Genomic DNA, 23,487 nt, shown 5'->3' with positions numbered 1-23,487 from the left:
TTTCATGCAGTCACCTTTAGCTTTGATTACAAAACACAATGTGGTGTCCAGTTCATGTGTAAAAAAAAAAAAATACATTTCTCATGTTCCCAGAATGCTCTTTCACAATTTGAGTCCTGGAATATACCCATGCCATGAGAAAGGAAAAACTCCATAGATGTGATACAGTACTTGTATTCTTCTTTATACTGCATATTTACTTATTAAAAGTGAAGTGATTGTTGTGCCAGAAACAGTTGTTATATAATTAAAAGTGCATTAAGTGGAGTGTTATTAGGCTGAGACAAGCATTCCAGGATTTGTGGATCCACGTGACAACTGGAGCAGACACCTGTATCCTCATCTATACCTGCTGGCACTGTACACTTTGATCTTCATTTAGGTGTGAGAGGATGTTGAAAGTGCCTCAACCCAAACAGAGTAGTGAAAATCATAAATAAATCTTCACTACTCTGTTGTATTTTAATAAAAATAAATGATTTATATCTTATCCCCCTCATGTTCCATTTTCAACCGCAGCATCAGTGGCAACTCGCATCACACTGAACAACGAACACAAATCGCAAACCCTTTTATTTGTGGGTACATTCATTCTTTTTTACAATGCCAAACAATTAAAAAAAATTATTTAAACAAGGGCAAAAGACAAAGCATGCTTTAAAGACTAAGGACAAAGGCAAAAGACCCAGCCTCAGTCCTCACAACAAGTGAGCGGCACGCAGTGCGATTGGCGTTCAAAGTCTTAAAAGCATATAGTAACGCACAAATCCTCTGTGAGGGTGGAGTCACACCAAGAGGATATAGAGTTCATTTTTATTTTCCAGAGCTTCATTTGGTCTCGAGGACACAGCGGAGCTCTGTTTATTTGCGTTTTCAGTTTTCTTTTTTTTCCTTTTTAGTTCCCAGTTAATAATCTCAATAATCTCCAAATGGGAAGGTTTTCCCGTGCAAGTAATGAGCATAAGCAAGTCCTTATGACTTGCATGAAAAGACATTTATTAACCCCCTCAGAAGTCCTGTGTAAGAGCTCTTTTTACTTCATCTTGTGGTGTGGCTCTCCAACCCGCACCATGTAACAATTATGTTAATGAATGTCAACTAAAAAAAAGGCTCCTAGGTAACTGGCTTAGTGCTTAGCACTGTCACCTTGCACTTCCAGGTCCCGGGTTCGATTCTCTCGTCGGGTATGTGTGCATGGAGTTTGCATGTTCTCCCTGTGCTTGGTGGGCTTCCTCCGGGTTCTCCAGTTTACTCCCACAATACAGCGACATGTAGATTAATTGGTGTTTCCAAATTGCCTGTAGTGTGTGAATGTTGACTGGAGGTCCTACCATGGTTGTACAAATAGGAATTTATACAATGGTCACCATTGGCCTCCATGGTCCCTAGTTGGACTAATTCCTCTGTCAAGGTGACAAAACACAACTTTAGTTTGGTCCTGAAAGTGTCTTGGGTGTTAACATTTTAAGGGCTTTAGTATTCCTAAAGGAGGTCCAAAAGGTCTTTAGTTTTTATGGTCTTGAAGATATCCTGCAGTGCCAGCTGTGCCCACCTTGTTGTTTTAAAATCTGATTAGCGAAATTAAGTTCAGTGCTCAGATTATCTTTTCTCAATTAAGAAGAGAATGTCCTGCTAAATAAATAAATATACAATATGTACAGTGCATAAGAGCTTTATACGAAAATTCAGTACCTTTTTTTTTTTAATGGTGCTCCCTTATAGGTGGCTTCACACCAGGCCTGGACTGACCATAGGGCATACCGGGCAATGCCCGGTGGGCCGACACATATTTTTGGGCTGAGGCTGTCAGTCATAATTTTTAATTTTTTTAAAGTTTATTAGGCCAATTTATTTATTACCGCAACAGTAAAATATCTCAGCCACAAATCGCAGCCCATTGAAATCTCAGGCCACGCCCTGCCTCCCTCCCGGCCAGCCCTCTATTGATATTTAGAGTTCGACCGGAGTTTGAACAGTCTTTAGAACAGCTACGAGTCCGGTAAGAAGTAGCCGAAATGTTGTGTGATGAGTGAAGGGAGGGACAGTTATGTAGGGAAGACAGAGGGCTTTTTTGTGGTGTGTGTGTGAGTCACTTGTGCATTTGAGTGTTTGTCGACAACCTGCACCACTAGCCTACCTAGCTGCTACTCGCAAATGAACCGTCTGCCAATTAGGTACATTGCCATCCACATCACATTAACGAGTGGTCTTACGTCTGTCACGATTGATCGAAATTGTTGTCAATCTTCACGCAGTACAACAAATAAACCCCCAGAGCTATATAAATGACATGGCTGACTATCAGATTTCTAGGTAGACACACGGAAGCCTACACACACGCAGAATGATGAAAGCCCATGGAATTAACAATGAAAATGTTAAGTGTAGCCTAAATCTTCACTAAATAGTAAACTATCTGGAGGATTTGTAGGCTAACACTGTGCAAATGCTCAAATTATTGCAGTCAAACTTAAAAACATTTAATATTAGACTATGAGTTTTGTGCAGAACTTCATCCAAGGTTGGAGGTCACTCGTGTGTGTGTGTGTGTGTGTGTGAGAGAGAGAGAGAGAGAGAGAGAGAATTGTTAATAAAAGACTGTATAATAACAATAATAATAATTAAGAATAATTTTTTTATCAAGGTTATTCGCTTCCATGCAGGTTACTGTGGTTTAATGTTTGAAACAAAACAGTGAGCGCATCTATCCTTTGATGTGTCATATGCCTCAGCATATTGTTTAAATAATCATGGTGGGCCGCTATGGCCAAAAATGCCAGGGCCGTTTTTTGGTCCCAGTCCAGCCCTGCATCACAAACTCTAAAAAGAAGCTCCTAAAAAGAATCCAGATAAACATACAAAAACATCAGCCAACTCTAATTCTGTTGTTCGCACAGTTTTTTCACACTTGCCAAAACATGTTTCATGTGTGTTCATAAGGCACGGCTGTCTGATCTTATCCGTGCAGCACCAGTGTGACTGCCGGTTTTTATTTCGCCTAAGCAGTAGCCATACCTGATATATTATTGATACAGTTGGCATCTTCTCAGGTGCACTAAACATGCAATGATGCTGATCCTTTATGGATGAGATTTAACACCCCGTTCTATAGGGTTGTGATGTACCAAATACAGTAGCTTGCAAAAGTATTTGGCCCCCTTGAACTTTTCCACAATTTGTACACCACTTTGTATTGGTCTTTCACGTGGATTTCTAATAAAATTGATTCATCTTTCTGGCTGTAATGTGACAAATTGTGGAAAAGTTCAAGGGGGCCAAATACCCCTTGAGGACTGGAACTTCCTACAAGTCTACCTGAGTCTTCAATAACTACCTGGACTCCATATTAACATTAATTAACATCAGCTATTATAGCTGAACTGCCTCCCACCCTACACACTGTATAAATGCAGATCATTTATGTCCAAATGAGGATGGGTTCCCTGTTGAGTCTGGTTCCTTTCAAGGTTTCTTCCTATTACCATCTCAGGGAGTTTTTCCTTGCCACTGTCACCCTCGGCTTGCTCACCAGGGACAATCTGACCATTTAGATTCATACACATTCACATTTCATACAAACTTAAATAATTCTTTTGTTTAAAGCTGCTTTGCGGCAATGACAATTGCTAAAAGCGCTATACAAATAAAATTGAATTGAATTGAATTGAATTCATGTGCTTGCCTTCTTACCCTGACACACCACTCTGGAAACGGAGCAATCTAACCTCATTAGACCACTTGACCTTTTATCTTTGCTCCAAAGTTCTATCTTTATGCTCCCCAGCAAACTGATGCCTTTTCCGATTATTCTCCCTAACAAGTGGTTATCTCATGTAGACACAGCTGTTTATACCCAATCCTGTGATTTGTAGTGTGTGTAGAAGTGTTTTACTGTTGATTTGTACAATGCAACTTCACCAAGTGTTTAAGTGATCTTTTTCCTGACCATATTTCTTCCACAAAGTTAACAGTTCAGCACTTTTCTTTTCCATTATTTGATAATATGTTGAGAAGTTCTTAACCCAACCATAGTAATTATCATTATTATTGATTATTAATATTTTTATTACACACACAGATACTGTGTTATTATAAAATTATATAATGTAATATATACATATATTCACATACTGGATATATATATGTATATAGTACATTATAATTTTATAATCTGTGTGTGTAATAAAAATATTGATAATCATTAATAATGATGATATAATAACAAGAAGAATGAGAAGAAGGAGAAAATGCTGTTAAACGAACCACAGTAGTTTGTTTATATAAAATAATAAATAGAAAATAATAAGAATGCATTTAGTGAAGGATAATCAACAAGACAATAGAATTAAAGCAGTTATGCCTTACATAATTAATAAAATGTATTTTCTGCAGACTGCACAGCATTGTCAGCTTTTAATTAGATTGTGGAGCCATAATGTTTTATATATAAGTGACTTATAAGACAATAATAATAATAGTAATAATAATTCCACAGCGCAAGAGAGAGAAAAAACGTTGGCTCAGTTGTGATCACATGACGCTCGGCCTCAAAACAAGAAGCGCATGCGTTATACATGATACTTGGTACTTGTTAATCAAGACTTGTTTATTTTTTTTCAAGTCAAAATTTGTTAAAAAAGTTTGTTTGTCGCGAAACACTCGCACACCGTGTTACTCGCAATCTGAGATTTCACTGTACTTACTGTACAGTGACATTATAATATTTACATCAAGTTTAATCATGTATCACATTTTCCTATTATAAGAACACTTAAACCATAGCAGACTTGATTAATAGAGAATCGTGCACAAGAGAGAGAGTTCACAATCATATCTACACACACAGTCCTATTTTATATTCTGTATCATTTTCCTTTTCTTCTTCCCATTGTTTGTATCAATAGTGATTCTTCTTTGCCTGTTCTTTTGCCATCCATTAGTAGTTGTAGTAGTAATGCTGTGCGTATTGTTATATTATTATTATTATTATTATTATTATTATTACCTTTTTTCATATATCTGTACTTTACTTTAGTACTTTCCATATGTTATATTTTTTACTTCTACTCTTTACATTTTAGATGAAAAACCTGTACTTTTACTTGTTACAGAAATGACTGGCAGATAATTTTGAGAGCGCTAATACAGATGTGAACTCTTGCGCGTTTGGTTTGAGTTTCACACCAATAACAATGTTGTTTTTATAAGAAGCATGTACAATAAAGTTTCGGCACATCCTATAACTTTCTCATATTTTGTAATCTTGCAGTGTGTCCATGTTTTATTTGTGTAGACTACTTGCATTATACGAAGTTGCAATGTTAGCAACTAGCTAGTTTAAGTTGCAGAGCAGGGCAGCTACTTGCATTGTTATAACATGATCTCTTCTTTATCCATAAAACTCACTAATGCTGAAAGTTATTACATTCTATTTATAATGTGTGTTGTCTAGTAACTTTTGCAGTGTTTGCTCCTCTCTGTCCAGCCATATAAAGAACCAACCAGTCAAATTAATTATGTATTAACATTACTTTATTAAATAATACTAATTAATATTAATTAACAATCGTTATTAACTTATTTATTTAATAAAACTTACTGTAAGCAAGAGGTTAAATTGTCTTAAAACACTTCATCTCTTGTAATTTTTGCTTTAAAATACTATTTTATTATATCCTTTTTTCTTTTACTATTTTTTTTATTATTTCACTTGTACTTTTTATATTCTTTTCAATTTCTGTTTCTGAATGTAGTTTATACTACATTTGATGACACAGAACATAATGTAATGATTTAATTCTAAGGACAAAAAGGATGCTGCAACTTTGAAAAGAAAAAATGATTTCATTTAATTACAGTATGATTCAGATGTTGTCAGGTGTTATGAAGGATTCTCTGCTGCTCTGGGAACTCCGAGAGCTTTAGGGGTCTTTATAGAGAAGATCTTAAGGTGCGGCGTACGCAGACATGTTGGGTAAACCAGACAGCACAGAGCACCCCAGACCGCAGCGGAACTCACCCATGTCTTCCACTCTGTGCCATTCTGCAGTTTCCCCATCATAATACTCCACATTATTGGCGACTGTAAGACCGTTGTATCCTCCAACAACGAACAAGAGATCATCTAGCACCGCAATGCCAAAGTTGCTGCGCCGGTTGATCATGTCAGGAACATTTCCCCATGAATCAGTCTGAGGATTATATGCCTCTACACTTTTCAGTACCACACCATTGCATCCCCCGACGGCATAAACCTGTCCGCCATACGCGATCACACCAAGTCCTCCCCTTCTGCTGCTCATGCGGGGGAGTAGAGTCCACTGGCCAGTCTGAGGATTGTAATTCTCCGCCGTGCACAACCACTCATTCCCGTCAAACCCTCCACATATGAACAGTTTGCCATTTAGTACTGTAGCGCTTGCCTCGCTCCGGCATTCATGCATCGGTGCTATCATTGTCCACTGATTGTTCTTAGGATCATACCGCTCGACTGTGTTAAGGCATTCAGTGCCATCAAATCCTCCCATTGCGTATACACAGCCGTCCAGGACACAAACACTCACATAACCCCGGCGAGAGTGCATGGGGCTTACCCCAGCCCAGGTTCTGGTGATGGGGTCGAACCTACACACGCTGTTGAAGTTATCCAAGCCATCGCATCCTCCAATGCAGTACAGGAAGCCGTGGAGGTAAACAGTCCCATAATAGCCTCGTGGACTCTCACCACGGCACGTCAAATGAAACCAGCACTTTGCTCGTGGGTCGTACACCTCTATGGTGTTGGTGGGACCTTCATGGCTCCAGCCGCCGATGGCCAGCAAAACAGCGCTGGGAATGCGGGGCCGAGCAAGAACAGAGTTGAGAAATTCGTCTGGGTTGAGACCACTGATGTTTAGCAGAACACTGTAGATGATCGGTCTACATGCTGTGTCGTGTGCCACAAAAACGTTGTTCCCTACGTTATCCACAAAGTAGTCATACGTCAGTAGCCCCAAACGCACCTTGGCCAGTAAGAGTGCAACATGTTTTTTTCGCTCCAGAGGCGCATGTTCAATCCACAGAATAACAGTCTCAAACACAAGCTTCTCATGTTTCACATTCAGCTCATCTTTCACAATAATCTCACAGAGCTCCTCAACTTTGAGGTCCAGGAGCTCCTCAGAGACACTTAGTACCTTCTCGAAGTTGTCCAGGATGAACTTTAAGGCCTGCTGCTCCAGCTTCCTGCAGAAATAAAAGCTTGCAAAGCGCCAAATACCTATACAGTTCTTCTGGCACAGCCGAGCCTTCAGGAACATCGAGCACTCGTTCACCAGTTTGTCCATCGCCAGATAATCAGCAGCGATAAGCAGCTCACTCACATCTTTTTCCGTTATTGTAACTCTCTGTAGGTATGCATACTCCATGATCAACTCCATTATCCTTGAGGAAATACCAGGGATGGTGTACTCAAATCTGCCTGAAGGATATAAGCCATGGGTGAAGAGAGCCATGAAGTACGGGCTGCAGCCACACAGAATGATCTTGTGTGCGTGGAACTCAGCACTTCCGATTTTCAGAAGAACGTCACACAGCTCCTCCTCTAAACGAAGCTTGTTCAAGATGTTGCAAACTATCGTGTCCTCCTTCCTCTCCATTTCTCTTCGTTTCTGCTCACTTGTCTCCTGTTCACAGTATCTGTGTAAGTCAGAGTGACTGATCTTCAACCTCTGTGTCTTGAGGAAGGCTACTATGACATCACAAGGTTCCGATTCAAAATTTCGAGTGTAAACATGTTTGAATACAGTATAAAAGAAGATGACAGAAACACTGACATTTAATAAAAATCTTTGTGCTGGGGTTTTGTACAACAGCTTTTAAAGCTTGTGTACGTCCAAACTGTGTTTACATTGACTGTAGGGAAGAGTTTATCATCCTGAAATAAACCCCACCTCCCAGTGGGAATCACTCAAACCCAATTAACTAAAAATAAAAAAAATTACAATATATGTAAAATTGATTACATATGCATGAGCAAATATTTAATGATGACTGGAATTTTTAGATGGACAGATAGATAGATGGATAACATTTTTGCTAAGAAAGACCAATTGTCTCTTATCATTTTTACATGCTGTAGTGTCAGTTTTTGGAGCATTTCATGTCATATATCACTACAATTCTTACACCATCACCTTCAAGAATACATATGTAATAAATAACTACAAATAAATTTAAACTACTTAAATTTATTACAAGTGCAATAAATAAGAAAAGTTTTTTTCCTACATATTTTTCTAAATAGATAAGGGCCACAAATGTCAACCTTAAACCTGTCAATACAAAAAAGTTGGAAAAACACTTTTAAACACCACAAAATTTATTTGATCCATCCACACCCGTGAGTTTGTGAGATACCTTTTTTTTATAAACAGTGTGTTAGGTACGTGACGTCACCAATAAACATGTGAAGATATTCTTAATAAAAATGTTTATCATGAGGACTAACCTAAGAGGAAAGCACAAAATACACCACACATGAACACGGGCTATCTGGAGCAGAGAGTGTTACCGACGGAGCGCCTCAAGCTGTTTACTTTCTTTCGTAAGCGAACGCGCATCTAAATACCTCTGTTTATGTGCGGATAGTTTTTTTATGTACAGTATATTGTGTGCGTGCGGGCGCGCGCGCATGCGACCGAGAGTGAGTCGGTGAGCGAGCTTGCGTAAGAGAGAGCGCGTGGCGTGCGCGCTCGTGTGCGTAGAGAAGGCAGTAGGAGCTCAGGTCTGCTGCTCAGCCCCGAAACAGTCTATTCTTTTACACCTTGTTTTACTTTTACTTTATGTTTTGTGTTATAATTTTGTGACGCTGAACGGTGTTCGTGGCTCTGAGCTCTTGTTTCCCTCGGCTATCCGTCACACCATTTTTAAGCGACCACTTTAATTTCAAGCACAAGGAAGGCAACAGCTTTATTATGCAAATGAGTTTGTTCAATTAAAAGCAACTAGTGTGAGATTTATATTTACTGATCCTTTTTAAACTACACTAGAATACCCAATCCCAAGTAACTCAGTAACTTTTACTTTAATGAGCTACTTTTTACTTTTACCTGAAGAGATTTTTATAATGGTAACTTTACTTATATTTCAGTAAAATTCCACTGAAGTAAACAGTACTTGTACTAACAAAAGTTACTCTTTCCACTTCTGCTAATTATCATAAAGTATTGGAATGTCATGTTGTCGCGTTGTCACTTTGTCGCTCTGGTTCACATTTGCACTTTATGATGTCTCTTTTGTATAGGACTTAGTTGTTCTGTTATAGGACTTATTAGCTAGCTAATTAGGTTTCTTAGTTAGATAGTTAGTTTTTGTTAACTTACGTTGTTAATTTTATGTTGTATGTACTGTAGCACTTTGGTCCTGGAGAAACGTTGGTTCGATTCACTGTGTACTCAACTGTATATGATTGAAATGACAATAAAAGCCTACTTAAACTTAAACTTGTTAGCTCGACAGAGAGAGACAGGGAAAGAGAGAGAGAGGGAGAGAGACACAGTTAAGTGTGGTCACAGTCACATAATGTATAAGGTGAATGTATATGTAGTGCAGCGTGCACTAAAAAAAGGAAAAAGGAAACATAGAAATGAGGGCTCCCTGTTTTTTTGTTTGTTCTTAGTACAACAAATATCACCCTCTTTTCCTGGAAACGCAATCTGTTTGATATAAAACTTAAGCAAGCTATAAGGATTATATACAGAATGTATATTTCAATGCTTGTGTTTTTAACTTTAAAGTATATGTTTTTATTGGTCAGTTAAATGTCATTTCTAGGAATAATCACCTTTTTCTAAGGACCAAAAACTTTTTTTTTTACTCTTTTTTAACTTCACTTCTGACAGCAACTGTTTCATTAAAACAAAACACAATAAAATGACAAAAATTAAGAAATGAGTCTCTCTATGACTTGTAATTCTTATGTTAATATCTCAATTGAGTGATTAGTGACACAATAATTAGTCGCACTCACAGTGTAGGTGAAAGTGAAAGCAGGTCTGTGTGACATTTACACCGACCAGGAAGTTGCCTTTTAAAAAACAAATGTTGTGATTAATTACAACGTATTTAGTGGATCTGAGAAGTAAATTAACATGAGGTTTCTGAACAGGAAACAGTAAAGGTGCGTACTTTCTTAAATTTCTTAAATATAGTTTAGATAGAGAGTCTTAAAAAACTTTAAAAATCTTGATAAGCAAAATGAATGAAAGATTTAAATTTGTTTTGACATGAATGTCCCTGGGCAAGGTGCAAATATTCCTGCTAACATACTTTCTAACAACAAGCAGGAAGAAACGATTGACTGACTGAAAGCCGAGAGAATACTTTTTACTATATAATGTGTATCACTGCGTGAACTTAGTAATGATTTATTGCTTATAAAGTTAAGAAGGCAAAGACATGGCTGTATCATCGCAAGCAAGACATGGCAGAAGGAACAGCATGGATGATCCTGTTTCGTGTAAGTTCAAATTCAAATTAAAATTTTATTTGTCACATACACAGTCATACACAGTACGATATGCAGTGAAATGCTTAGGCAACTGCTCATGACCTAAAATAAAAGACAAAGAATAGTAATAGGAAATAAATATGAGAATTAAAATATAGGGTAAATAAAACTAGAAGAGAATAAAATAAAATATAAAAACTAAAGTTAAAAAAAAAAATAAATAAATAAATAAATAACTGTACGACAAAAATACACAATATAGAAAATATTTGAAGAATGTATGACGAAACATAAAACAATAAGAGCAGCTGAACGGGTAGGTATATTTATGTAATTTTTGTATGGAATGGTGTTAGAATAAATAGTGATAAGAGAATGGTAATGTAGTGGTAATGTAATGTCCACTGTTTCTGCAATTCACATATTTAAAGTGTCTAGTGCCGTGCAAAAAATGCTTAAAAAGTGATTTATTTAAAGTGACTTGTGACTTGTGACCACCAGGTGTAGTTGTGCAGTGGCCACTAGTGTAAACGAATGTCCAGAATGTCCAGTGTGTGTGTGTAAAGACCATATGTGTGTCAGTACTGTGTGGTGGTGTGATTGAGAGACCGTATCGCCTGTGGGAAGAAGCTCCTCCTCAGTCTCTCTGTGTTGGCCTTCAGGGAGCGGAATCGCTTTCCTGACCTCAACAGAAAGAATAGTCCGTTGTTGGGATGGTTGAGGTCCTTCACAATCTTCCTGGCCTTGGTCCAGCACCGCTTGCTGTAGATTGAGTGCAGGTCAGGGAGCTCGGTGCGGATGATGCGCTCAGCTGATCGCACCACCCTCTGTAGAGCTCGTCTGTCCTGCATGGTGCTGTTCCCGAACCAGGTTGAGATGTTTCCCGTCAGGATGCTCTCTATGGTGCAGGAGTAAAAGTTCCTGAGCACCTTGGAGGGCAGTCGGAAGTCTCTCAAGCGTCTGAGGTGGTAGAGACGCTGCCGGGCATTTTTCACCACAGTGTTTATGTGACAGGACCATGACAGGTCCTGCGTGATGTGAACACCGAGGTATTTGAAGCTGTCCACTCTCTCCACTGGGCTCTCGTTGATGACAGGGTGCTTAGTGCTGAAGTCCACTATCAGCTCCTTTGTCTTACTGACGTTTAGAAGGAGGTTGTTCCTCTGGCACCAGTTCTCCAGATTCCTAATCTCCTTCAGGTAGGCCGTCTCGTTGTTATCAGAGATCAGGCCCACCACGACGGTGTCGTCAGCAAACTTAATGATGGTGGTGCAGCTGGTAGTGGCCACACTGTCATATGTGTACAAAGAGAGAGCTGTAGTCGATGAAGAGCATTTTAACATAATTCCCCCTCCGAGTGTCCAGGTGAGTGAGTGATGTGTGGAGTAGATGGAAGATGGTTACAATGTTTATAATTCAACAGATCTGTATTTCACTAAGTATCAGTTTCACAACTCCAAAACCAAAACATAATTGGTTCGAGATACGAACATCGGCAGAGCTCAGTGTCTTAAGACTCTGAATTACTAACCAGCCGGTCTGCTCCAGGGACGCCGTATGATGGCTGACCCTGCACTCCTTAACTTCTTAACAAGCTGGGATATGTAATAAAAAGAATTTCACTGTTCAATATTAAATATGTTTCGAATAAAGGCTTAACTTACTAACTGATGGTGCTCAGGTGGATTGGCTTGGTGGTCGTCAGCTTATCCAGTGGTCTCTTTGCCATGGTGAGTTCTTGCTGCCTATCCAAGTCTCTTGTCTGCTGAGGTCGAGGGTGGCTTAGGGCACAAATTATGGCCCTCCGTTATGATTTGGTGAAGGTAGTGACCTGCAGCCCCCTGCCTTCTTCTTTTCTTTGCCACAGAGCCACCTTCCAATTCAGGAAGGACACCTGTGTGACTTTCTCAGCCACTTCGGCCACAGTGAGCTGGTTGGGTTGGGGGCAGGGGTGGTCATCAGAGAGATTAGCTAGGGTTAATTAGCTCTTTGAACCATTAGAGCCATTCAGGAACTCTGTATCTGACATTTTTCCCACCACTCCATTAATGACTGGGCATGAAATTAAATTCAGGAATGTGGAAAAGCCACATTATTATTATTCATGCATGATTGTTATACAAAATACTGTATAAAAACTGTATTCATATTCTACCTACTGTACCAGTTGCAGGTGACTCCAGTAGCCCGTTGACTGAAGAGCAATTAAAGTGTTCTATCTGTCTGGAGGTGTTCACTGATCCCATCACCACTCCATGTGGACACAGCTTCTGCAAGAGCTGCATCATACAAAGCTGGAATACGACTCAAAACTGTTATTGTCCATATTGCAAAGAGAAATTCACCAAGAGACCTGAAGTGAAAATTAATGTAACACTGAGAGATGTTGCGGATCACTTCAAAAAGAAAACAGATTCAGACAAGTCTCTGGTTCTTTGTGACTCCTGCACTGGAGTGAAACAAAAAGCCATAAAATCCTGTCTGGATTGCGGTGTGACCTTCTGTGAGTCTCATTTAGAGCCTCATAATATTGCTCTAAATTACAAGAAACACAAACTAATAAATGCAGTGAAGAACCTGGAGAGATACATCTGTCAGAAGCATAAGAGACCTCTGGAGCTGTTCTGTAGAGACGATCAGGAGTGTGTGTGTCAGTTCTGCACTGAGGGAGATCACAAGAATCACAAAGTTATACCTTTAGAGGAGGAGAGTGGACAGAGGAAGGTGAGAGGCACCAACATCAGTGCTAATTATGTAAATTAATTAAAATGTGGAAAATAAACCGTTGTGTGATTACTGTGCAGAGTCAGGTGGGGAAAACACAGATGGAGCTGCAGCAGATGATCCAGGAGCGACAGAAGAAGATGCAAGAGATGAATCACTCAGTAGAGCTTAGCAAAGTGAGTCACACATGATGGAGTTTATATCTGTTGTAGTTTGTACTTTATATTTTGCTTAAAATGTGATGTCCTTCCTTCTTTAGAGAAAGACAGAGAAAGAGAAATCAGACAGTGTTAAAGTTCTCACCTCTCTGATTCGCTTCATTGAGAGGAGTCAGGCTGAGCGGCTGGAGATGATGGAGGAGAAGCAGAAAGCAGCAGAGAAGCAGGCTGATGGACTCATTAAAGAGCTGCAACAGGAAATCACTGATCTAGAGACGAAATACACTGAGCTGGAGCAGCTCTCACACACTGACGACCATCTCCACTTCCTACAGGTCAGTGATTCTTTCTCAATCACTAAAGCACAATGCAGAAGACCACAGAACATCTGCTGAGGAATTTATCCTCTCTCCTGTTCTACTGTAGAGTTACTCATCACTGTGCCGCGCTTCACACACCAGGAACTGGTCTGAGATCAGGATTAACACTGAACTAGATGTGGATGACACTATGAGGACGGCTCTGTCTCAGCTTCAAGAGACTCTTAATGAGGAACTCAGTAGAATGCTCAATGAGAACCTGAAGGAAACAGGTGAGAGGCTGAATGAAACTATATTTCTGTAATTAAATGATTTAACTTCTGCTCTAAGAAATGTTCATGTAAATGTTTTTGTAGTTGTCCCTGAAGAGTTGAAGTGGATTCAACAATATGCAGGTAATATAAATATTCTGTTTTCTATATTTAAACAATATCACGCAAGAGAGAGTGCTTCTGCTTCCACAAACATCATTTATTATCAATAGACTATGATGATTAAAAACCCAGAAAAAGCACATGGTACATAGAGTAAGATGTTTATACCCGGTTTGCACACATTTTAGTCCACTATTCTTTACAGATCTTCTCTAAATCTTTAAAGTTTCTTGTCTGTTCCTTGGCAACTCAAAATCTTAGCTCCCTCCATAATATTTAAACAGGATTAAGGTCCGGACACTGTCCAGGTGTCATGTTTATGGTGGGAATGAACGCAAACGCAGGGCTAGAAATAAAGTGAGAATATTTATTTATATTCAAAGACCCAAAAAAAACACAGAACAAAACGAAACCAACGATAACAAAACTGAATGGGGACGAGCTTCCCCAGGCCGGGTCTGCAGGCGGGAAATTATGAAGAGTACTTAGGTCACACCAAAACGACTGGATTTACAGCCTTGCGAGGAACTCAGCGCTGCCTCAGGGTCAGCCTTGAACTTGAACTTTTCCGTGAGCGAAACAAAAAGGTCTTCCGCCTGCAGACTCCCTCAGTCCTGGGTTAACACAAAAACACACAATGATCAGACACATGGGGAAACACAAAGCATGATGAAAACAGTGAACAGACGAGGGGCTACGGGTTCGGCTGGAATAAATAGGGACACACACGGGGTAGACACAGGTGCAGGTAATCTAAGAATTAGGGAGGACATGTTACACACGCAGACACACTAGGGGGAGACAAAGCGACGGCTCAGTAGACAGGTGAGCCAGATCTTACTCCCCAGGACTGAGGTGGCTCAGATGTGACATTACCCCCCCTCCCAGGACCGGCTGCCCGGGAGAGGTGCGGGCGCGCTCTCTGCGTGACCGGAGGGAGTCGGGGCCCACCGACCCGCGGGATTTGCCGGCGGGGGGGCGATCCGGCCGTGTCAGGTGGAATTCTGTAATGAGCTCTCTGCTTAGCACATCACGGGCCGGGACCCAGCTGCGCTCCTCCGGTCCGTACCCCTCCCAATCTACCAAGTATTGCAGAACACCTCCTCTCCTCCGGGAGTCTAGAAGTTTTTTGACCCTAAACGCAGGGGCGCCCGCTATTTCCACAGCCCCGGGGAGCGAAGGCTCTGCGACGCCTCCGTCCAAGGGCCCTCGTACTACTGGCCTGAGAAGGGACACATGAAAGACAGGGTTAATACGCATATGTGCAGGTAGCTGTAACTTAAAGGAGACGGGGTTAATGCATGTGACAATGGGAAAGGGGCCGATGTATTTAGGAGAGAGTTTGCGGCATGGGAGGTTGAGGGAAAGGTCCTTTGTCGAGAGCCACACTTGATCTCCTACCTGGAGCGGAGGACTTTCCCTTCTCCGTCTATCGGCGAATTTTTTAAAACGGCGAACTGCTTGGGAGATCTTTGTGTGCGCATCCTCCCATACTTTTTCCGCTTTCTTAAACCACTGATCCACCACGGGGATATCGGTGGGAGTGGCATCCCATGGACAAAGCGGTGGTTGGTGCCCCAGTACACATTGAAACGGCGTTAAGCCGGTCGAGGAGTGTTTCAGTGAGTTTTGTGCATATTCCGCCCAGAATAAGCAGTCTGCCCACTCATGTTGTCGACTACTACAATATGCCCGGAGGTACCTCCCGAGATCCTGAACAGTCCGCTCTGCCTGCCCATTAGATTCGGGGTGATAACCCGACGTTAGGCTAACTGTGGTCCCCAACTTCTGAAAGAAAGCTTTCCAGACCCTCGCGATGAATTGGGGACCACGATCTGAAACAATGTCCTCCGGAATACCGTAGTAGCGAAACACCGAATCGAATAGGGTTTCTGCCACCTGGAGGGCGGTTGGAAGTGAGCCAAATAGGAGGAATCTGCATCCCTTAGAGAAGCGATCTACCACGACTAATATTGTAGTGTACCCTTTTGACACCGGCAGATCCGTTACAAAATCCACGGCTACGTGGGACCATGGTCTGTTCGGTGTGGGCAGGGGCATTAATTTTCCAACTGGCAAGCATCGAGGAGTTTTGGTTGTTGCGCAAACTGCACAAGACGAAACTACTGTTTTCACGGTTTCCCGCATGTTTGGCCACCAGAACTTTGGTTCCAGGAGATGGTAGGTTCTCAAAACGCCGGGGTGTCCTGAAGATAAGTTGGAGTGTGCCTCTATCGTCACTCGTTCCCGAAGTGATTCCGGGACGTAGGTTCGGCCCGGTGGACACCCCGGCGGCACGGGTTGGGACCGCGTCGCCTGGGTGATCTCCGAGTCGATATCCCACATTACCGGAGCCACGACAAGTGACGGAGGCAGTATGGTTTCAGGATCCGAATTCGGATCCGGCGCCGGAAAACAGCATCCGCCTTTATATTCTTTGAACCGGGACGGTACGTGATGGTAAAATGGAAGCGCGTGAAAAACAGCGCCCATCGGGCTTGACGAGAGTTAAGTCTCTTTGCTTGTTGGAGGTACTCTAGATTCCTGTGATCTGTTAGTACCACAAATGGATATTTGGCCCCCTCCAACCAATGCCTCCACTCCTCTAACGCCGCCTTGACTGCTAGCAGTTCGCGATTCCCGATATCATAGTTGCGCTCGGCAGGTGTCAATTTCCGTGAAAAAAAAGCACAGGGGTAGAGCTTTTCTGGGTGGCCGTGGCGCTGTGACAGCACTGCTCCCACCCCCACCTCCGACGCATCGACCTCGACTAAAAAGGGCTTCTCTGGGTTAGGCAGTTTTAGAATAGGCGCAGAGGTGAAAGCGTGTTTTAGGCGCTGGAAAGCCGTACGTGCTTCCAGCGAAAACGCGCGTAGCCGTTGTGGTTTCCCTTTTAACAAACCGGTGAGCGGTGCTGCCATTGTGCTGAAGCCCCTAATGAAGCGCCTATAGAAATTAGCAAACCCAAGACAGCTCTGTAGCGCCTTTACTGTCTTGGGTTCCGGCCATTGTTGCACCGCCGTTACCTTGGTCGCATCCATTTCGACCCCCTGTGGTCCTATGTGATAGCCGAGGAATGCGATCTCACTCTTGTGGAATTCACATTTTTCTGCTTTCACATAGAGCCCATGTTCCCTTAGTAGATGAAGGACGACAGCCTTCGTTGTCTCTCCTGGGCCGACAGGCGGGATGTGCCCACGTCCATTGGCTCCGGCGGGCTCGGTTCACGCGGTTCGACGGGGGTTTTGCTGAGGCTGAGCTGTCGACGCGGTTCGGACCCTCCGCTGGTTCCTTTCGCTGGATACGATCTGCGATGGCCACGGAGGTGCTGGTCCAGCTTAATCGCTAGTTGAATACTGTCATCTAGTGACAAGCCCGCGTCCCTGCATGCCAGCTCCAGTTGCAGGTCGGGGTGCAGTCCATCTCGGAACCTGGCGAGCAAACTTTTGTCGCACCAGCCACTCTCCGCGGCGAGGATCCGAAATTTTACGGCGTAGTCCGCGACTGTAGATGGTCCTTGTTTCAGCCTCAGCAGTTGTTGTTCCCCCGTCCTTCCGTGGTCAGGATGGTCGAAAACCGCGCGAAATTCCTGGAGAAACTGTGGGTAACTGGAAGTGGTGCTCCCGCCGGCGTTCCATACCGCTGCGGCCCAGTCCATCGCCGGCCCCGTTAGCTGCTGAATGACGAAACTGACCTTCTTCCCCTCTGAAAGGTCAGGGAAGTCGGCCAGATAGAGTTCACAGGCTAGAAGAAATTTCTTGCAACCCTCGGGGTCTCCGGCGTATCTCTCCGGTGGGGCAGCGCGTGGTGGAGAGCGTGCGGACCGGCGTCGGGGTGAGGACGGGCCAGTGGCGAGGCTCTGGAGAAGAACGGAGAACTGACCTCGCCAGCGCGTCAATCTGTCCTTGCTGTCGTCGGACGTAATCAAGGTAGGGGGGTTCATCTTCAGGGAGGGGTGTCCCTGCTGCGTTCAAAAAGGTCTGTTCATCTGTCATGTTTATGGTGGGAATGAACGCAAACGCAGGGCTAGAAATAAAGTGAGAATATTTATTAATATTCAAAGACCCAAAAAAAACACAGAACAAAACGAAACCAAAGATAACAAAACTGAATGGGGACGAGCTTCCCCAGGCCGGGTCTGCAGGCGGGAAATTATGAAGAGTACTTAGGTCACACCAAAACGACTGGATTTACAGCCTTGCGAGGAACTCAGCGCTGCCTCAGGGTCAGCCTTGAACTTGAACTTTTCCGTGAGCGAAACAAAAAGGTCTTCCGCCTGCAGACTCCCTCAGTCCTGGGTTAACACAAAAACACACAATGATCAGACACATGGGGAAACACAAAGCATGATGAAAACAGTGAACAGACGAGGGGCTACGGGTTCGGCTGGAATAAATAGGGACACACACGGGGTAGACACAGGTGCAGGTAATCTAAGAATTAGGGAGGACATGTTACACACGCAGACACACTAGGGGGAGACAAAGCGACGGCTCAGGAGACAGGTGAGCCAGATCTTACTCCCCAGGACTGAGGTGGCTCAGATGTGACACCAGGCCATGACTGTAATGTTCTTCTTCTTGACCCACTCCTTTGTTGCCTTGGGGAAATGTTTTGGGTCATTGTCACGCTTAAAGACCCATCCACGACCCATCTTCAGAAGGTTTTTATCCAAATGGCTCCGTCTATTTACTCCTCGCTACAGCAAAGTTTTGCGAATTATTGCTCCAACAGTTGTCTGGTTCTCACCAAGCTTCTAGCTGACGGTCATGTAGCCCATTTCAACCATGTGCAGGTCTACACTTTTGTCCCTGGTGTCCTTTGACAGCTCTTTGTTGGTCTTGCCCATGGTAGTGGGGGTTGAATGGAAGCTAGAGATTCTGTGGACGGACAGGCTTTTCTTCACTTAACAAATTGTTGTGAGGAGCATTTAATCTGTGTGCCATATGAGCACATTACAAGTCTGTGGGAGCCAGAATTATTGTTGGTTGGTAAGGGAACAAATACTTTGTTTACTCACTGAAATGCAGCTCAGTTTTTCACCTATGTTTTGTATTATTGTTTTTCATTCAGTGGATGTGACTCTGGATCCTGATACAGCATCTCCTTACCTCATTCTGTCTGATGATGGAAAACAAGTGACTTACACAGACACAAAACAGAATCTCTCAGACACTCCAAAAAGATTCAGTAAATATTCAGTGATTCTGGGAAAGCAGGGTTTCTCCTCTGGGAGGTTTTACTATGAGGTGCAGGTCAGCGGTAAGACCAAGTGGGATTTAGGAGTGGTCTGTGAGTCTGTTAACAGGAAGGGGAAGATTGAGACTTTTAAACCTCAGAATGGATTCTGGACCCTGATTCTAAGGAAGGGGAATGAGTATACAGCTCGTGATGATCCCTGGATCCCCCTCCCCCTGAGTGAGAAGCTCCAGAAGATTGGAGTGTTTGTGGATTATGAGGAGGGTCTGGTCTCCTTTTATGATGTTGAAACCAGTTCTCTTATCTACTCTTTCACTGGTCAGTCTTTCACTGAGAAACTCTATCCATTCTTCAGTCCTTGTTCGAATGATGGAGGTAAAAACTCATCACCACTCGTCATCTGTCGTGTGTCAGACTGAATAAATTCTCGCCTAAAACAACTGTATGAAATGAACAGAATGAAAGACACTGGAATTCATTCATTATTTTTTAAGGTTTCAAAATGAGCAAAACCAAACTAAGCAATTTCTAAGAAATTTCTTAAACTAAGGAATTTCTAAAAACTAAAGAACCACTTAGGTTTGGTTATTATATAAATGCTATGTTTAAAAAAAACTGATACTGATTCCCTTATTTTGTTTTTAGAAGAATGTGATGATCAAGAACTCACTACAGTTTGTAAAACAGGAAAATGTCTGTGTGGTACAAATTAGTAAGAGGTGCTATAATGGCATATGTAATCAGTATCCAATCATGCTTTTTATGTTTTGATCATAAATTATACTTGAGTGTGGAAATATTAACTCAGATGGTTTGTGAAGTTCTCTGGTGTCACTCTGACCGTGTCTCTGGAGGGAGCTACTGCCCAGGGGGTGATGGTGGAGAGATTAAAATATTTACTTGTGCGCATTGAGTGGTTTGTTCATGATTTATATTCCATGTATGTTTTAACTGATGTATATACAGTAATTCAAATATAATAACAAAAAAATATTTATTTGATTGTAATAAATTGTTTTTTAATAGTTTACTGTATTATTTGTATAATAATAATAATAATAATAATAAAAGAGTTCATACAATCTTTATCTTTGATTGCAGCACACAATGTGGTGTCCAGTTCATGTCTCAAAATGATTCCTCGTGCTCCCAGAGCCACTCTTTCAGAATCTGAGACCTGGAAAATGCCTGTTCAATCAGGGAAGAAAAACTAATATAATAACCTGGTCATTCAGTACATTCAGGTGATCAGCTGACTCTAATTTATTGCCACGTAACATAAATGAGTCTAGACCTGAGCAACGGAAGCAAACCCAGATCTTAACACTGCCTCCAGAGGCTTGTACAGTAAACACTATGCATGAATGGTGCATCACTTCATGTGCTTCCCTTCTTACCCTGACACACCACTCTGGAATCGGAGCAATCTAACCTCCTTAGACCACTTGAGCTTTTATCTTTGCTCCAAAGTCCTATCTTTATGCTCCCCAGCAAACTGAAGCCTTTTCCGATTATTCTCCCTAACAAGTGGTTATCTCATGAAGACACAGCTGTTTATACTCAATCCTGTGATTTATAGTGCGTGTAGAAGTGTTTTACTGTTGATTTGTACAATGCAACTTCACCAAGTCTTTAAGTGATCTCTTTCCTGACCACATTTATTCCACAAGCTTAACAGTTCAGCACTTTTCTTTTCCGTTATTTGATCATATGTTGAGAAGTTCTTAACCCAACCACAATAATTATCATTATTAATGATTATTAATATTTTTATACACACACAGATACTGTGTTATTATAAAATTATATAATGTAATATATACATATATACACATACTGAATATACTGTATGTATATAGCATATTATAGTATTATAATAACATGGAATCAGTGTGTGTAATAAAAATATTAATAATCATTAATAATAATAAGAAGAAGAAGAAGAAGAAGAAGAAGGAGAAAATGCTGTTAAACAAACCACAGTAGTTTGTTTATATAAAATAATAAATAAAAATAATAAGAATGCATTTAGTGAAGGATAATCAACAGGACAATAGAATTGAAGCAGTTATGCCTTACATAATTAATAAAATGTATTTTATGCAGACTGCACAGCATTGTCAGCTTTTAGTTAGAGTGTGGAGCCATAATCTTTCAAACTATATAAGTGACTTATAATAATAATAATAATAATAATAATAATAACAACAACAACAACAACAAAAACAACAAAAATGATAAGAAAATTAAGTTTTAAACTATTTTAAACTATTTGTATTATAATTTTATGATTTTTAGTTTTATTATATTTTAACACACATTATGCTGTTAAATTGACATCAAGAAATGTTTCTAAAGCGTGTACCGTCCGCAGGGAAAAGTCCCGCCTACTCTTAAATCTGATTGGCTGAGTCTGTAATTGCAGATTTTTATTGGTGAAAAAGACGCAATACCACAGTCAACCCGGAAGTACAGACAGAACGCCAACAGCACAGCGCAGAAGAGGAGGACAACGTGTTTCACTGTTTAGAAGAGGTCAGGTACAGTTTATAGCGCTTTAAAAAAATATATTATTTCATAGCTTATTTTTTTCATGGCAGTTAAGAACGAATTATTATTCACATTTCAGTATTTAGCTTGTTAGCAAAATTGCTTGCAGCTTTCAGCTGTGTATGATGGTTATTTATAAAGAAAAAGGTTTCGGATGTAATTTTGGACATGTTGCACAGACTGAGATAATATTCATATATTTTATTTAATTAATGACAATTTGTAGAGTTCTTAACAGCCTGAAAATCGTCAGTAAAAATGGGAATAGAGCTAATAGAGGTAATTTGTAAAGTTGCAGTGTGCTGTTTTTAACACTAGATGTCACTGCTGACTGTAACAGTACATTTTTGCCATAACATTAAAGGCTGTTTAACTTATAGAGGGAAAACTGTATTACTTTATTGTGAAAATTATCATTCATAGTCACTTAATTAGCTTTAGTTAATATTTCTCATATCCTGGGTAAATTCACCGTACAATAACGAAAATTAGTGTTTTAAGAGACAGATTTCTTTCTCGTTTTTCAGTCTTGGTGGTTGTCATTGTTGTTTTACTTTTTAAATGTTGCATTTATGTCTAACAGTTTTTCTATTGTTATTATGCATGATTTTGATCACAATATAATTTTTGGTCAAACAAATCAATTCTCTGCAAGCTTCTGTTCCTGAGTTGTGTGAAAAGGTCAGAAGCATAAGATTGGGAGTTTTTCAGATGTTTAACATTCTGTGTTTACATGCAGGTGGCAGTGTCTGGGAAAATGGCGTCCCTTCGTCTGCCTCCTCTACCAACCATCGGTGAAATCATCAAACTGTATAACCTGAGAGCTCAAAAGCAGCTTTCTCAGAACTTCCTGTTGGACTTGAGACTCACTGGTAAGACTTTGCGAACCTGTACATTAGGTGCATCAGTGGGATTTAAACACTCCGTTCTGCTTGGTTCAGTGGCTGTAACAGCTATACATTTTTTACAAAAGTAACAATAAGTCTGTTCCATCACACTCCTAGTGTTGATTATTTTTTCCGCATCAGCGTGACACAGACGTTATGATTTTGATGTTGATTGTGTCATTGAAGATAAAATCATCAGGCAGGCAGGTAACCTGAGGAACGCATGTGTGTGTGAGGTGGGACCCGGGCCTGGAGGACTCACCAGATCCATCCTCAACGCCGGTGCAGCTGATGTCCTGGTGGTGGAGAAGGACTCACGCTTTATACCTGGATTACAGGTTAGAGATTACAGGATTGCTATGTGTTAGAAAAGTCCAAGTTATCACTTATAATTTTATAAATGATGTTAAACTATTGGTGCCTGTAAAATCACTCACTTACCCACTCACTCACTCATCGTTTATACCCCTTTATCCTGTATTTAGGGACCTGGAGCTTATCCTAGGAGGCTTGGGCCCAAGGCAGGGTATACCCTGGACAGGGTGCCAATCCATCGCAGGGCACACACACATACACACACTCATTCCCACACTACAGGCAATTTGGGAATGCCCCTGTAAAATCACTTTATGTAAATTTTTTTAATTGTGTTTTACACTTGTTACAGTACATGGTGAGTGTTAAATTAGTGGACTGATCACACCATCATTGATTAAATTACACCTTTCAAAGAAATCTTCCAACAACCCAAGCAGGGTTGAGATTTAAATTTATTACTGTGCCTCA

The 23,487-nt window shown here is 41.2% G+C and overlaps 3 protein-coding genes across 4 annotated transcripts in view; 2 read left to right on the top strand and 1 right to left on the bottom strand.

Moving 5' to 3' along the window:
- Positions 1 to 5,945: 5,945 nt before the first annotated feature.
- On the bottom strand, positions 5,946 to 7,649 carry LOC128536149 (kelch-like protein 10). Its single transcript, XM_053510310.1, has one exon. It carries the CDS (start codon positions 7,635 to 7,637, stop codon positions 5,946 to 5,948), a length of 1,692 nt encoding a protein of 563 aa, XP_053366285.1. The 5' UTR covers positions 7,638 to 7,649.
- Positions 7,650 to 10,057: 2,408 nt separating this feature from the next.
- On the top strand, positions 10,058 to 20,196 carry LOC128535343 (zinc-binding protein A33-like). The gene is made up of 7 exons (XM_053509214.1): positions 10,058 to 10,498; positions 12,657 to 13,213; positions 13,294 to 13,389; positions 13,473 to 13,706; positions 13,798 to 13,963; positions 14,048 to 14,086; positions 19,139 to 20,196. The coding sequence occupies exons 1-7, from the start codon at positions 10,438 to 10,440 to the stop codon at positions 19,681 to 19,683; spliced, it is 1,698 nt and encodes a 565-aa protein (XP_053365189.1). The 5' UTR covers positions 10,058 to 10,437; the 3' UTR covers positions 19,684 to 20,196.
- Positions 20,197 to 21,734: 1,538 nt separating this feature from the next.
- tfb1m (transcription factor B1, mitochondrial) overlaps positions 21,735 to 23,487 on the top strand; it is a 32,216-nt gene continuing 30,463 nt past the window's right edge. Inside the window, exons 1-3 of one of the 2 annotated variants that reach the window (XM_053509896.1) lie at positions 21,735 to 21,799; positions 22,554 to 22,686; positions 22,888 to 23,039. In XM_053509896.1, coding sequence (XP_053365871.1) covers positions 22,572 to 22,686; positions 22,888 to 23,039 — 267 coding nt within the window. In that variant the 5' untranslated portion in view covers positions 21,735 to 21,799; positions 22,554 to 22,571. Of the gene's footprint in view, positions 21,805 to 22,553; positions 22,687 to 22,887; positions 23,040 to 23,487 lie in introns of both variants that reach the window. The other variant, XM_053509897.1, reaches the window with a different exon arrangement.

This window comes from Clarias gariepinus, chromosome 13 (assembly GCF_024256425.1).
Source record: "Clarias gariepinus isolate MV-2021 ecotype Netherlands chromosome 13, CGAR_prim_01v2, whole genome shotgun sequence".
NCBI classification, from domain to species: domain Eukaryota; kingdom Metazoa; phylum Chordata; class Actinopteri; order Siluriformes; family Clariidae; genus Clarias; species Clarias gariepinus.
Note: the sequence above shows the minus strand (reverse complement) of the source record. Positions and strands in the feature narration are given on the sequence as shown.

Excerpts from the sequence above, each read along its gene's own strand:
- LOC128536149 (XM_053510310.1), bottom strand. The coding sequence starts at position 7,637 with ATGGAGAGGAAGGAGGACACGATAGTTTGCAACATCTTGAACAAGCTT.
- LOC128535343 (XM_053509214.1), top strand. The coding sequence starts at position 10,438 with ATGGCTGTATCATCGCAAGCAAGACATGGCAGAAGGAACAGCATGGAT. Across the intron at positions 10,499-12,656 it reads CATGGATGATCCTGTTTCGT|TTGCAGGTGACTCCAGTAGC; the intron begins GTAAGTTCAAAT and ends CTACTGTACCAG. Across the intron at positions 13,964-14,047 it reads TGAGAACCTGAAGGAAACAG|TTGTCCCTGAAGAGTTGAAG; the intron begins GTGAGAGGCTGA and ends ATGTTTTTGTAG.